At 34.7% G+C, this 16,105-nt stretch overlaps 1 protein-coding gene across 1 annotated transcript in view; it reads right to left on the reverse strand.

Moving 5' to 3' along the window:
• Positions 1-775: 775 nt before the first annotated feature.
• The window catches only part of TTC39B (tetratricopeptide repeat domain 39B), a 74,665-nt gene continuing 59,335 nt past the window's right edge, over positions 776-16,105 (reverse strand). The window contains exons 7-19 of the mRNA XM_082301061.1: positions 15,846-15,910; positions 15,576-15,681; positions 14,166-14,231; positions 12,466-12,574; positions 11,548-11,615; positions 11,401-11,460; positions 10,938-11,099; positions 9,755-9,846; positions 9,339-9,459; positions 7,302-7,413; positions 3,908-4,025; positions 2,688-2,804; positions 776-2,319 (exon numbers count right to left, since the gene is read on the reverse strand). Coding sequence (XP_082157187.1) covers positions 2,223-2,319; positions 2,688-2,804; positions 3,908-4,025; positions 7,302-7,413; positions 9,339-9,459; positions 9,755-9,846; positions 10,938-11,099; positions 11,401-11,460; positions 11,548-11,615; positions 12,466-12,574; positions 14,166-14,231; positions 15,576-15,681; positions 15,846-15,910 — 1,293 coding nt within the window. The 3' untranslated portion in view covers positions 776-2,222. The remainder of the gene's footprint in view (positions 2,320-2,687; positions 2,805-3,907; positions 4,026-7,301; positions 7,414-9,338; positions 9,460-9,754; positions 9,847-10,937; positions 11,100-11,400; positions 11,461-11,547; positions 11,616-12,465; positions 12,575-14,165; positions 14,232-15,575; positions 15,682-15,845; positions 15,911-16,105) is intronic.

Consider the following 16,105-nt stretch of genomic DNA (forward strand, 5'->3'; position numbering starts at 1 on the left):
AAATATTAGCTGTAAGACACTTCCCACAAAAACAAGAGATCAGAGACTACATCATGCTCCATTCTGAGAGTCTGTAGTCCCAGTTTTAACTCTTCTAGAGCAATACTATTTGGAACACAAATTACAGAAGTTTCACTGGCAATTGTTGACATCACCTTCCACAGGAAAATGAAGCAGACCCCAATCCAATAATCAGATTAAACCGAAATAATCCTAAACTGAACACATAATGCCCACAGATGCATTAAAAGTATTTTCTGAAAATATATGAGTTTATGCTCACTACAGTTTACAATCAGATTATATATATAAATGGGCAAATCTTTAGAGAAGTCAGTTGGCAACATATGCTAATCTCTGTTTTGAAGTTTAGCTACAGTCAATTGAATATATTTGAAAATAAACATGCTTATTTTATCAGTAATTCAGTGTCTCAGGTATCTAAGCTTCAAACCTACATGTATATAATTTTATACAGTAACTTAGTTACACATTTACAATATGTAGAAATCCAAACCAACAAAGAAAAACAGACTTTGGATGAGGTTTCCATTTTAAACCTGTTATGTTTATTTAGCTAATATTTTTAAACTCTTACTTCTCCTGTAAATATACCAACGTATTACAGAATTATAAGCAATTAAATGACCCTGTTATTTATAAGTCATAGAAGAAAGCTGTGTTCTCAGTAACCTGAGAAGAATTGCTATAGCATTTAGATTATACTGACTGTTCAATTAGAAACTTCAGTTACTCATTTACTGAGGACGCATTTTTCACCTATTTCTTTTGTCCTGATTTTGCTTGGGTGGTAGTTAAGGGTAGCGAATCACATACATGAGCACAGGTACTGTGAATTTACTGTGCAGAAGTAAACATACTGGCATTGATAAAAAATGGAAATGGCAAGTTTTGCAATAGCTAGTGAAAGAAGAGTTATTTGCTGTATACTTAAATAAAAATCAAATCTATTCTTAAGAAGAGACAGCTAGAATCTGTGTATCTAAAGAAATGGGAAATGCAATTTGATACCGTTGTTTGCATATAAGCATGAAAAGAAAAATGCATGGACTTATAAGTATTCCAATTTTACTGCATATTTTTGGTAGAAATTAGACTAGAATATGCACATTTTCTTAACTGCAAATTTAAAAGTGGATTCACTTTTCGATGCACAATCAACTTCCCTTAATATGAATTATTCTCGTTATTAGGAAAATACATAAATCTCCCAATTTTTTATTTACTTTGGTTAGGATCCAAGAACAGAGAATACCAACTAGGATGCTAGTCTACGATTAAATGATTGCTTCAAAAAGGAAAAGAACAATCCTTTCACCAGATCCATGACAGGGAAGATGGGAAACAATCAGTTTCCGTTGTGCCAAGAATTATTTGTGGGAGACACCAGGCAAAATTTCCCAGTGTTTTCTCACTGGGAAAGACATCCTGTGTAAGTTCCAATGTGAATGTTCTCAGTGCAAGCTTTTTTTTTTTAAACAGGTTAAATAAATCTGTCAGGATCAACTTAAGACTGCTGATTCTATTTTAGAACAAGGACATAATGTCCTTTGTAGCTCTGCTTTTCTACAACTGAAAAATATCCCCCATAAGCACTTCTTTGGAATCAAACAGACCTGCAAAGACATTATAACTGTAGCCCTGCTTAGCTTCATCTGACAGAGTAAAAATATTGCACTTCAGTTAGGTTCATTTTGTTCCCAAAATGAAATTAAATCAAAGATGACTAATTCTTTCCTCTGGAACATAAATTTTAGAGTATGGTATGCCAAATGTGGGTAAGGTTATCTGCAGACATTGCATTTTTGTTCCAGAGGCAAAAAAGTTTCAAGTGTACTGCAGAAAATCAAACTTTAAAAAAATGCAGAAATTATCACCAGTTCCACTGCATAACCAGCATCTGTTCTCATATAAAAAAAAAGCATTTTCATTAAATTTTATTGCACCATCACCTTTTTTTTAAAAAATATCCCCCATTCAAGTAAAATATTAAATTATTTTTATCAAACAAAAAACAAGGTCTTCTTTAAAACAGCACGTAGATACAGTATAGGTGCTATACAGAAAAAGTCTAAAATAATGACATACATAAAATCAGAAGTGACAGAAAACAATCATTATGTTCTTCTCTATGATTAAAAAAAGATTGCAAAAAGATTGTGTAGGCTATTTATTGATGCATGAAAAGCATCCCTCCTCATTCAAGGTGTTGAAGCAGGTGACACCTTCAAGCTGTCAAGTGCTGCATGAATTCTGAAGTGCAACCTGGACTCCATGGAGTATTCCTTGTAGTTGTTTCTGCAAAACAGACAACTTATTTTAAGAAAAAGATGTTTGGACTGGATTGTTTCTACTTCGTATGTTCACAAGATAACAGTCTTCATTCCTTCAACAGATTGACAGACAGATGAGTTATGAGACATTTAAAGCTACATCCACAAACGGAGCAAAGAAGATTTAGACCAGTACTAAAATTAAATGTCCTGATAAACTGAACCCATGTCTTCAATTCAACTACATTAGAAAAGTTCTCCAAATCAAGAACACAGATTTTTAACTACTTGTATTTTGCAAGGAAGCTGTCAAGAAGAAAACATGTGCTTTCATTGCTACAAATACCCAGCTATACTTAATTTACAAGGTCATTAAAAAAAAAATCCACTTACTTTGCAGTTTCTATGTATCTTATTGCTTTTTCTCTCTCATCCTGTTGTTTGTACAGAAGACCCAATTCATACAGGGTGAATGGCACCAAGTAGCTGTCATATTTTATTTGCTTCTCACTAGAAAACCAGCAAAAATACAGAAATGGTTACTTACAACCGTGTCTCAAGTGAATAGTTAACTTTTAAAAGCAATCACTGCCTGTAACAGCACATAGCCAGAAAACCACTCTGGAACCTTTTTTACTGGTTAACTCTGTACACATAAATAAATAGTCTTAAAGCACTGTAGCAGCCCTAGACATGTAGAAAATAAAGCTGAACAAAATGTAGGTATTCAATTCAGAAGACTATTCCTTTCACCCATGCACTTTATGAAGAACTGTTGTCTTTAGATTTTTTTAAATATCTCAGCTGTAAAAGCCTGCCAGTTGCCAACTACCTTTGGAAAAAGATTTTTCAGAAACAGTGTTCCTTTAACTTGCAACCAATCAACCCCCTCTGCCCTGTAACTTGCAAAGTGCTTGACTAAACTCCCATGGGATCTTAGAAACAGCAAGAGAAAACAAGATGGCAAGAGGATTAAAACACACATAATTCTCAATAACAAATTCTATTATTTATTAATTTTTCTAAATCACTTGTTAGAAAAATTGCACATGTAAAAATGCTTCTTCAGCCCAAATACTTAAAAACTCCCAAGAAGTTTTCAACTACAACCAGTACCTGACTCATGTTTTATATAGAAAAGCTATTACAGCTGGTATGGATCTGACACCTGAAATATTTGATAAATCCATAAAACAGGAAAAACAACTCTTTGAAACATGTAACAACAACTTCTCATCTACATGGGGAAGCATGAACTACTGAAGTACTAAATACTGAATTAAAAAAAAACAAACAAACAGGAAACCTAAGTGAATTGTCCTTACCTACAGATAGCTCTGCAAATACAATTCCAAATGTATTTGTATATGTTACCTGACAGTTCGATTTATTTAGTCTAAAACACCACCACATATATAAAGCTGTATTAAGTGTTGAATTGCTACAGAAAAATACAAGCAAAGTTTTCTGTTCCTCTAACTACTTTCAGAGGTATTTTAATTCCAGCTCCTTAACAGGATGCTTAATTATTCAAAATTCTAACATGACAGGTACAACAGGAGTATCAGAAATGTTACCAAAAGCTATAAAATCCATTTATGTTATTTTTTTACCTTTGAATTACTTTACTGAAACATAATTCAGCTTGCATGAGTCTTCCCAAGTGTTTCAGGCAGAGGCCTTTTAGTAGCTGCAACATGCACACATCATCCACATAGTATTCATTGTGATCTAACAGTAAAAGTGAGATACGTCAAACAATTTGAAGACATCATGAAAAGGAAAACTAGATTTTCAGTATGTATTCAGTATGTATTCAGTATGTATGGAGGGAGTATGTATTCAGACTCAGGACCTTGTTTCTCAAGTTCTGTATCTCAAAATGTACATAACCTTCAGGCAGGATTTAAAATACTGTCTACTAAAGAAGGTGCGTCCATGACATCCTTACCTTTCTCTTAAAAGACAGGCAAAAAAGAAATAAGAAATCGAAACATTCAACAAACAGGTATAAACTGTCATTAACTGAAGATTTCTTACTCACAACAGCTAAAACTAGAGTGAGACAGAAACCATTGCATTATCTTAACAGCTTCCCCTGTTACAGACAGGCAGACCTCCAGTAGTACCAGTAATATAAAAAAGCCACACAAAACCACACTACACCTCTATCTTACAGAGCTCCTCAGAAGCATGATTTTGCAGTACAAATTCAAGAAACTATGTTTATTAGTAATTCTATCATCTCCAGTGTTTAAGAAGCCTCAGTAGTAGTGCATAACTTTTGAAAAATTCAATGAAGTTTTATGTTCAATAAGACTGAAGATATCAGATGAACGAGGGTGTTTGAATCAATTCAAAATTTACTTAGCAAGTGTGATCCTTTTTGTTCCCCTAGTTTGTAGCATTTGCTGGGTACAAGGAAGGAAAAGAAAGGAAAGGAAACATATGGATAGACAGATGGCACCACATACATTAACAATTCAGGAAGCAAAACACTCTCCCTTCAGATCATGTTGTTTACAACTAATTGCCAGCTCTCTAAGGTCACGTTCATTTTTTGCTTAATAGTCTGCCAAAGAAATCCTATGTAAACAGTTCTGAAACATGCAAGACTAATGCATTTTAGGATTCAGCAAAGTGCTTTGCCACTACGTTCAGCCTTATTTCTGCCTGTGTTTAAACCCAGAAAGTCTTGATAGATTGTAACTGACAGACTGCGCTTTTAGTGAGAGCACAAGTGCAGCGCATGAGTACTTTGCATTCTCTCCAGCCTGTTTGTTAGGCTGAGCTATTGGATTCTGTGACTGTCTCCTGAAGGACTCATTCACTGAAATTACAGGGGCATGCACTGATGTCAGTAAGGGCTCGCCAGTCTTTTAACAACTTCAACTAGTATCTCCCTGTTATTTCCCAAAAGAATAAAAGCTATTATGCCAAAACATTAACACTAAATGATAACAAACGTACAGGGCAATTTAACACAGACAACCTTGCAATAAATGTGGGAGAACCATCTTTACAGCTGCAGTGCTCTGAAGTATCATTACCAGGATTAAAAAAGACACAAAAAATGAATTTTTCTTGAAGTTACATATTCTTTTTTTATGTCTTGGAAATAAAAAAACTGAAAAAATAAGTTTCCCAGAAATCCCGTGGAAAAAAACCAAACCAAACCAAACCAAACCAAACCAAACCAAACCAACCCCATCTCTAAAGTCTTTCATTTGTACTTTCTACCATCTCTATTTTCAGCTCTATACAACATAAAATTGCTTTCAATCCTTGAGAGATTCCAAGATGTGCCTATTCACTTGAAACAAATGAAATAAAAACAGTTCTAGGAAGTCTCAATCCCTAAGTGACCTTAGTGTATAATCAACACCCTTTTTTTACAGCATCTTAGCAATCCTTTGATGCTACTACTACTAAAAACTGTCTCTTAAAATTCTATTGTAACCTTGTCATACTCTGCTAGCAGCCTTAATCACTTTTTCTTAGGGATTCAGCAGCAACTCTGGTAATCAGAGTCCTTATTTTCTCTGATTCCATATCTTTAAAAGCAGATCAAGATCACACATATGAAGTCCAGAATAAAATTACATTTGACTGAAGTTATTACTAAAAAAAGACACAGAAAGTATATACACTTCCAGACTACCTCCTGTTTGCAAACAATGAATTTCCATAAGAAAAACATAGTGGTTTTATTTCTGTTGCTTTTATTTTGGTACCTTGTACATCTTCTTAGGGATTTGACAGGAAATTTACTTCACTGTTACAACTGATGAGCACTTCCAGTACAAACCTCTGCATAATACAGCACTGGATTTCCAACAGGTTCTGCCAGAACCCTCCATGTGGGGCTCATGGGAATTACTTTATTTGCAAGTATCTTGCCTATCACTACAGTTTTGCTTTAACATCACAACAACAACAAAGGAAAACATTTGAGATTTAAGAGGCGCACTAGCGATTCTGCAGAAAAGTGAAAAAAGCACCACAAAAAATAAAGGAACCCAACTCAAACATGGCATGCAAGTTACTCTAATTTGGTTTCTTATACCATCCAGATTTGACCATTATATACTTCTTGCATGTCCTTATATAATTTCTTATGCATTGCCTCAATTTACACTGTAAATCATATTTAGATATATCTTACATTTCAGAATTGCTGTTTTAACCATTGGTAAAACTAAGTTGCTAAATTGTTGATAAGTGTGACTAAAATCTGGGTTCAACAGAAATTATTTTTAGTGAATTATCATTTAAAAACTTTCACATGCAAAATGATAGTATTTATTCTAGAAAAACTCCAAAGAGGATTCTACCAAAAAATTCACAACAGGTGACAGCACCCACCTGATAAAATCTGATAAAATCAAGGACTTGTGCAGTAAACCAGTTGCAACAATGGAATTTAAATTCTTTTAGGAGTAAGTTATGTGCTGATCCTCTAAACATTACCCCAAGATGCAAAACCATGGTCAAAGTTCATTTTTTAAGTATAGTTTATTTTACAACTAGCAAACATGTTTTATTTTGCCAGAAAGTAAAACAAAAAACCGGACTCATTCATGCATAGCACTTCATTATATATTTTATACTTAGTCATAGTCTACACTGCATGTGTCCTCTGTAATAAAGTTAAGTGTGATATAAATTGGTTTAGAAAAAGTATTTTTCAGACATTTTAGTCATTAGCAGATCATGGTCCAAGAACACTCCCAAAGACAAGAAAAACTAAGCTAGACCAGTCATGTTCTGTAACTAATAACCTCATGTCCTTGAGTTTTCTGTATTCGTCTGCAGCATCAATTGATCTGCATAAAGAACATACTGAAGAACCACTCCTAACTTTCATGTTAAAAATTTCCATACTTGGACTTAATTAGCACATTGTCAAAGTCAACACTCGATTTACAGAGTATCAGAAGACAGAAGCATAGCAAAATGTCAGCATTTCTTATAAGATTATTAATTCCACCTTAATTGATCACTTACTAGTTTCATTTTGTAGAGCAGTTTCTTCTTTTTCAATTGTTACCAGTAAGTTTTCAGTGAGGTCCGCTCTTTTGCCCACAACTGCAAATCCATTCCAGACATACATCATTTCCTGACCAAAAAAAAAAAACCAACCCTGAAGAAAAAATTGGTAGGAAAAACTCATGGAATTGCATAAATATTTAACTAAAGAGTGTCTCTGAAAAGGCTGTTGTGAAACATTTTGAGTACATAAAAATACTACAAAAGTTTGTTTTAAACAATGTGAAATGTTTATGAATAGGAAAGGAAAAATTACGTTGAACGTGTGTTGGCAAAGTTAACCTGGGTTTCCAAGTTTTGAATGTTCTGAACCTTTTTAATGGATCATACTATCATGTATTTTCACAGATCTTCAAAAATTAAACAGAACAGATTTTATCACATGACAGGTTACCATGACCCACATAACACATCAGCAAAACTGGGTGGTTTAGGTTCAACTTGTGGCCTCTGCCACATGAACTAGAGAAAGAGCTAAAAGTAGTTTCTTTCTATAGCATGATAGTTAAATTTGGTGTGCATTTGAGTGTGTGCTTGTATATACAGTATACTTACATAAGTATGCACACAAAAACACACTCTTGTGTTTATATGTATATAGATGCTCTAATCTATAGACCATTACCTTCCATACAGAGCAAAACTGGAAGTAGATACAACTTTCTGGATAAAAATGTGATTCCAGTAGGCACATCCAACATATGATTTTACTACAATTTCTACAAAATCTTATTGGAAAAAACCCAAGGCAAATCCCGGAAACAAATCTTCCCAGATGCCTCAGCACAACAGTAAGCAATATGCTTGTTTTGATACATTATCACGTGGTAAAACTTAAGGAGAATGAGATTTAAAGCTACCCAACAAGGAGCTTTGACAAGATCTTTACTCAGTCATCACAAACTAAAGCATCATTTGTTCCATTGTAATTGTAATTACACCTCTGAAATATGAAGCCTAATGTCATTCTGAAGCTGATACAATACATTGTTGAAATATTTCCACTTCCATTTGTATTGTAAATATGTGGGTTTGCAGAAGGAGAGAAAATCTGGCTCTCTCAAAATCTGAAATAGTGTTATTAACACCAACTACATCATGCTAGATTTGTTTCAATTCTGCAGTCTTTTCTAACTTATACATACTGAAATAAACCATACGCTATGTTTGGTTATGCTTAATCCATAATGAAAAAAATTCTTAAATTAAAAGATACTGGATTTGACAGCAAGACCAAACATATATACTCACAGCTTACAAGCACTCTGCTGTACAAGCCCAAGATAACTTTTACTTAGTCCTCTACATGCAATTTAATATAGAATAAATTTTAGAACTGGTAGACTAATTTTCTTTGCACTCCTCTTTCTGTATCGATGGGCTTTAACATAAGAAATTTCTTCTCGAATTAGGTTTTTCATGTACAGTTGTTGGTAAATTATGCATGTACAAAGATTTTAGCATACACATATGAAAAGTATCATTGCTGTGCACATATAAACAGACTGCAATACTAATGCCACTTAAGTTAAAATATGGGAAATAAGAATAGCATTCATAAAGTATCTTTAACTTCTGCATGTTTTACTCAGACTTAATATGAGGGAGGAAAAATACTACAACCAAAACCAACCACCACTCTTCATTTTTATCAGAAGAGCAAAAATACTGAAGTACTTCATAACTTCCTAATGAGTCTAGAAGACAAGGATTAAAATGGTGCCAACCTAAAGAAAATGAATGCAGGTTTCTGTATGACTGAACTTTTCATGTGAAAAATCTGGCACTTGTTTTGGACTGCTACTTAGTTGGTAGTATGATCCAGCCCCTAATACTTTTCATAAAAATCACATTGCATGAATGCAGTACTTCTTCAAAAAAAACTTCAAAAATGCAGACACATAATACCTAACAATATTATTCCTCCCCTGTATAATGAAGTATACTGATTTGTTTTCTGTTTCAAAAGGATGAAAACAAAGCAAGAACAAATACCAAGACAGGTAGTATCAGCTTCACTGGTTGAGGACATGCATAGCGTCGAGCTTTCCTTACTGCAAACTTCTCAGTTGGGATAGATTTTCCTGCAATTCTCTGTTTTAGACCATCCACTTGCCTACAAGAAGGGAAAACGGAAAACATAAGTTGTTTATTGTTTTTTTTAATCTCATTTCAGTTAGCAAGATTTACTGTTTGCCTCTGAAATGTAACATCTTAAAATTGTTTTACACCATACAGACCAGAGCTGTAGGATATATCTTTGCTGATAAAAGCAGTATTTTAAATAGTCTAATGCTAAAAGCAAAGGGAAAAACTGAAATGTTTATAGTTATAAGCAGGAAGTAAGTCACACAAGACAAATACAGGGCGGGGAAAAAGAGTGCACATCCAGCTGCTTTATAAAAGTTTACCTGAATAAAGACACTACATCCTCACCAGTCCTCTTCAAATCATCCTCTGAAAGCATACACAGAATTGCTGCCTTCTGGAATACATATATTGCCTATTTCAAAAAGAAAAAACAAGGTATTACCACATCTAATTTGCTGTTGTTCAATCAATACACTAAAGACTCAAATCTCACACTCCAAATGCTGCAGCAAAGTGTTTCTAGGAATTCTCAGGCAGGTAGAACTACAAAAGTTTAGCATTCCCTTTGTCACACAGTTTATGCTGTAATTTTATTTTCAATGTATTTACTAATATTTTTAGTTAGTTAGTCAGAAAGTTAAAGGTGCCTCCTGCAAAGAACAGGAGAATTTATTATGCAAACCACTGTTAAAGAGATGAGGTTAAATGACCTAACTGCTCCAAAGTCCATTACTGTTATTATATGATCTATTACATGTAGAGACATGCTTGAAAAAAACAGACAGAAATATCTGAGTACTGATTCAAGGAGAGTTCAAAAACCAGGTTTTGCAGAGGAAAAAAAGAAGAATTCTCTTCTATCCATTATGGTATTCAAGACATTTGCACTTCATCTTGAATATACTATTCTCTTCCTCTTTTACCAAGAATTAGATGTTATAACCCTTTTTCATTAAGCAGAATAAAACAGCAATCTAGGTAGGAACAGACAATAATAATGCATAAAAAATTATTGACACATTGTGCTTGGTTCATACTTTTGAAACACATTTTTAAAAGGAAAAGGTTATCTGAGGACCCAGCTTTTCTTGTGAGACCCTGTCCCCAGCAGTCATCTCATTTTGTCTCACTAAGCATCTGCTGAGTAGGTGTGTCTGTTTATAAACAACTAACACCGTTTCTTCAGCCAAGTTTTACTAGTGAGTGTCAGAACTTGACTTGAGAGACAAGTTTACAGTTTTTCTATCCCTCTTTTTTGTCTCAGCTCAGGTAAGTATCTCCATTTTTGGAGGGGTCAAAGCATTGTTGCTTACAGTTCTGCTGCTTCAAAGCACAAAAGAAAAGTTCATCCTTAACCACCCAGTTAAAACATTTTGGTGCCATCGAGTCTTTGCTTGTGAGTTTCTCAAGAAGGCAAGAATTACACTCATTGTGTAACCTGAAAAGTAACTTTAACTGTAGAGACCACTGGTATATCACAACAATGTCCACCTGCCCATTTACCTTAGACCACCTGCTCTCTTTGCTGAGCAGGTCTGCATACCGATATGCTTGAAGCCAGTCCTGCTGGAAGGTGTAGCACCACATCAGTTCCCAGTAACAGAGATGATGAATCTGTTTCCACTCTTGCTGGGCTGCTATGCAGTCTTGGAACCTCAACTGCGCCTATGAGTAGTTAAGGAAGAATGATGAAAACTGGCTCAATTACAGCTCCATGTGAGAGCCATGTCTAATTACAGAGCAAATTCTTACCTAGCACCCAGGTGGAGAACACCTGACAAGTAAAATGAGATAAACTTTCCTTTCAGTCTGACTTAAGAGAGAGGGCTGGAATCAACATTGACAATGAATGTGAATAGGAATAACAGCATAGTTAGCAGTCCAACTGATTCTTAGATTAATTAATTGTTTTTCCCCCTCAGGCTGAATACTAAACAAAAACCTTAGAAAGAAAAAACTGATTTACCTTTTCAAAATTTCCTTTCAGTATATCTATTCTGGCAGCATAAAATAGAATAATGGAACCCTTGAACAGAGATGAGAAAAAGAACCAGTTAGGATTTTGAGCTTAGGGAAGTACATTTCTGTTACAAAATTTATTGAAAATACGCACATTTGGAAATTTCTGGAGGTAGGGTTCAAGGAGACTGTCTGCTTCCTGAAGGTTGGCTTCCCCTGTACCTAGAAAACATAACAAACCAACCTCAATGTACTTAAAAAACCCCAAGTTTCACAGATTAAGATTTTGTTTTCAAATCCTATTATGACTTTGATAGATCAATGGATGATGGCTTTTATGTGAAAGCAGAATGACTTCATCATTTTGTGTTTCTATAAAACTAAATTCTTTTCCCAAAGACACTAAGGCCTTTTAAGATACTAAATGTCTGTAAGCAGAAACAGACTAGAATTATAGGAATATTCTTTAAGCTGTTCCATTATAGATCCTAGTTATAAATTTAAATCCCTTTAATTGCTTTAGCAAGTTAGGAAAACATTCCTCAGCTGCCTCTTCTCCTAATTTTGAACTCAGTAATGAAATACAAGTGATACTGGAAAAAATGAAGTTCTCCTTAATTTCCTGATGAGCCTGAGGGACAAGGACTGAAATACTTAAAAATTAAAGAATGTGAAAATACATGGCAAAGAAGCATACAGAATTAATTATGACTTTTAGCTCTAAATGGCAAAAGCAATTAATTCTGGGTGTATAGGCTTTTTTCCGGAGATAGTTTTCACAATATCTGATGTTAATTTATGGATAATGACTTTTCTGAACTTAATACTGTTTTGCAATATTTTGCTATCACATATTGAGACAGCCCCGCAAATCAAGCAAGATGTTGGTATAATGCTATCTACCCTCACTGTTTCTGCAGACATAGCTTTGTCATGGATATTAATTTCAGATCATAATTAAGCATACAGCAAACTCCTATTTGGCCACAATTTTGAAATTCAGGTATAGAAATAAATCACAGTATCTATTATAAGGTGTAGCATGACTGAAAAGCTACACAGTGGGTCTCACCAAGGATTAAGGAGACGTAAGTATGATAAACCAACAGGGTGAAAGTACACAGAATGGCCCTCAAACTGCTGCCAGATGCGCCTTCCCGTAGTTGGCAGAGGCCCAACTCCTAAGGAATATCACAAACACATGCAGAATTAACTATGAGTATACAGAGTTACTATGAATTTTTTCCGGCTAACCAAAATTCAGTTTTCGTTTCAGATGTAAGTATTTCATAATGCAGTATTTATTATCTCAAATCCAACACAACCCTCTACCAAAACATTTCTGTCACAGCTAATAGCACTCAGGAAGGAGAAGGCTAATCTAACTCTTAATAAAATCACACATGCATTTCAGTGCTCTGGTGAAATGGGAACACCACATGAACCATGCAGACACACAGGTCTACAACCCTTCCCCATTATTTTCTGACTATGAGCCTTTCAGAATAACATGCTTCAACCCACATTCAGTGGGAAACTCTCACAATTGTTCCAGTGCTACTTGTTGGTATGAGTCTTCCTTCACAGAAAACCCTGGTTATCCTCAATTCTCTTCCATCAAGTCAACCACTACTTTGAGGTTCTGACCAAAATATTACCTCTGCTGATACATCAATGTCTAAATAGAGATCCAGATTCATGGAGCTTTATGCAGCTCTTAACACACGAGACTTCCCTTACTTTCCCGTTTACACCCATAACAGCTTGACTGTTTGGGGATGTAGAGATAAGCTCAGAGCTTTCCTGCGCAAGAGCAGTGACTCCTCAGACACAACTTTGCCTCAAAACAAATATTAACAGATCAGTTTCACTGCATAGCAACTTGATGAATTATAAGAGAATTCAAGCACCACACAAAAAAACTGTGATGATATTTCAAAATCATTTGTTCTTTTTCTTACAGCTTTCATTGTGTTTTAGTCAGGGAAAAATGTTTATTATGGAAGAGCTTCAGCATGAACCAGGTCTTTCAGAGGAAGAAACAGAACGAAGAAGTTTCTACTGAAGTTTAATTTTACAGAAGGAGAACCATATTGTGGACAAGGTAACAGCAATAAGACCACATGGTGACTGTAGCACTAATAACTTGAAGTTTCATTGTGTACAGTTCTGTGGGTTATTTTGTTAGGTTTTTTTGCATGAGTTTTGTTTGGGTTTTTTCATTTCTTATGGGCATCAAAAAGAGTTTTGAAGAGCTGTAAAATACTTATAAAACAAGTCTAGGTTTAGAAAACAAGGCTATAGTTACAAATACTTTTCTCATCCATGAGATAAAGATGTACCTAGAGTCCAGGGTGACACGTGATATTCAGAAATTCTTTTTCCCAAAGAAATGGGCTGGGATTTCGGGTGGGGAAAATGTAGAACTGTGATTCTTCCCTCAGTTACTGATGTGAGGAACGTTAATTTCTGACTACATCGACTAAAAAAGAAAGCTGATATCCTCTACTTAAGGATCAGCAAAAGGAAAGGAAATTGCATTGGAAATATCTCCTCTGAAGTAAACTGGTCATTTCCCATAGTTGTTAAAGAGCAGGGTATCATGTGTGCTTTTATGCCTGTATCGTCTAGCCTACTTATCTTTTCAACAACATAAAAATACTGATAAACAATTGAGATCATACTTTTACTGTGGAATATATGACATTAAATCCATCCAATCTTTTATGTGAGAAAAAAATAATTAGAAAAAACAAGTATCAAATCAAATACCCTATTTCCAGAAAATCCAATGAATTCTAAAAGTCGGAGGATCCTTCCTGGTAAAAGTGACAGCATCTGAAATACATTTAAAAAAAAAAAAAAAAAGAGGATAATTAAAAGCACGTACACTTCAAAAAAGAAGTTAAATTGGTATAAATGTGAACCAAAAAGGCCGGCTACTATGTTAAATGCTATTACACATTAGTAAAAAAGTAAAACACAAAAGAACTTGAAAGTAAACGTGCATGCTCTGAATTCTGATGATCATCCAGCATGAAAAATGTAAGACAGAGTCCAGCTGTACTTCTTTAGATAATGACAGATGTTTCTATCTTCAGCTGGTCAGAATTGCTTCAAAATTGTGGGCCTTTTCGAATGAAAGTATTATCTATTTTAGTATTACTTACAACCTACAAATGTCATCTTCCTTTACCATTATTTCATTTTACTGGGAGTATCACAGAAGCTCTGCTTGTTTCTCCTGTGTGAGCACTGAATTAGCAGATCAGTGAGCATAATGGTTTTAGAAATACCAGCTGTTGCTATCATCCTTTAGCCTTCTATTTTATGCACTTTTGTTCCCTCTGTAACTGCAGCCTCTATATCCTACACAACAGAAAATGTATAAACACCATAACCACCTTTCCAATGAGCATTAAGAAGCAGGTCTACTTGAGAGTCAGTTTTTAGAAAGCTCCATTCACCCTAATACATTCTGCCCATCAAACACTTCTTCTGTTAAGCCTCCTACTGAAAAGACTCCATGAAGGAGAGGTCAGTGCACTTATGAAAACAGTTGCTTGAATTTTAAAGTCTGGTGCAGACAGACCTGAGTTCTTCTGACCATATTCAAAATTGGTCATCTCCAGCCTAGAATGATACAGAAATTAACATGCTGGCAGAAATCAACTTTCACCATTGCCATGGCAGATGTGAAAAGGTAAATGTAGCAAATTGTAAAGAAAATGCAATTTTCTTTTGCACGAACTTAGTAAACTACTGTTCATTCCTTTAACTATAATTATCTATGTCAATCTAGAGTACGTCACTGAAGCAAAAGAATGGGATATATGGGGGAGTTAGAATTAAATAGTCACTCCAGGTATTCTGTAACCACAGCACAAGCATCTTAAAAAAATCCTGCTACACACAGGTAGATGCAGCTGTTTTTTCACTTCAGAAATACACACATTAGTTACTCGCAGAGAATTAAACAGTTCAGAATAAAATAGTAGAAACACCCCAGAAAGCATGCATGCCAGAAGTTGCTGCTGGTTTCATATTTCATAAAACCTCCAAAGCCTATATCTCTATTTTACAAATGTCTAAATGTTAAATCAGTTACAATACTGTTTATGCTAAGAAAGACAGTCCTACAGAATTAGCCCAATGGCCTTTTTGTAGTGGAAAAAGTCATACCAAGTTGAATGCTCCAATTCCAAGCTTTACTCCTCCTTCAAACTGGTAGTACGTTTCATTTTTGCTTTTGTTCCCCTGAGTCATCTGTAGCACCTGATGACATTCTCTTGCGATGGAGAAAAAAAGGAGGGAAGGGAAACACAACATAGAAATTATATTATGTATAAGGACTATGATTGCTACAAAAATATTCCTTTCTATTTTGGGTGCATTAATACCACTCCAACTGCTTATACCAACATTGAAGTTAAGTGTCTTCTAATATCTTACTTGTATATTTGGTAACTTGTCCTAATTTTGAGGCCACCTTTGATAAAGTTGATCATATTTTCATCCTGGAAGAAAAAAAATTAACTGTATGTACAATATAACTGTATAAATATAGTGTGTTCATTACACATAACATATACATAAAAATCTTCCAGCTACATTTACATTTATTTATAAGTCAGTGGTCATTGGAAACACTAAAAATGTTTTTCAGTTACTAGATGTGTCTGCAAGACTAACGTTAACACTTGCTCTAAGTT

Source organism: Coloeus monedula, assembly GCF_965178545.1.
Source record: "Coloeus monedula genome assembly, chromosome: Z".
Taxonomy (NCBI): Eukaryota; Metazoa; Chordata; class Aves; order Passeriformes; family Corvidae; genus Coloeus; species Coloeus monedula.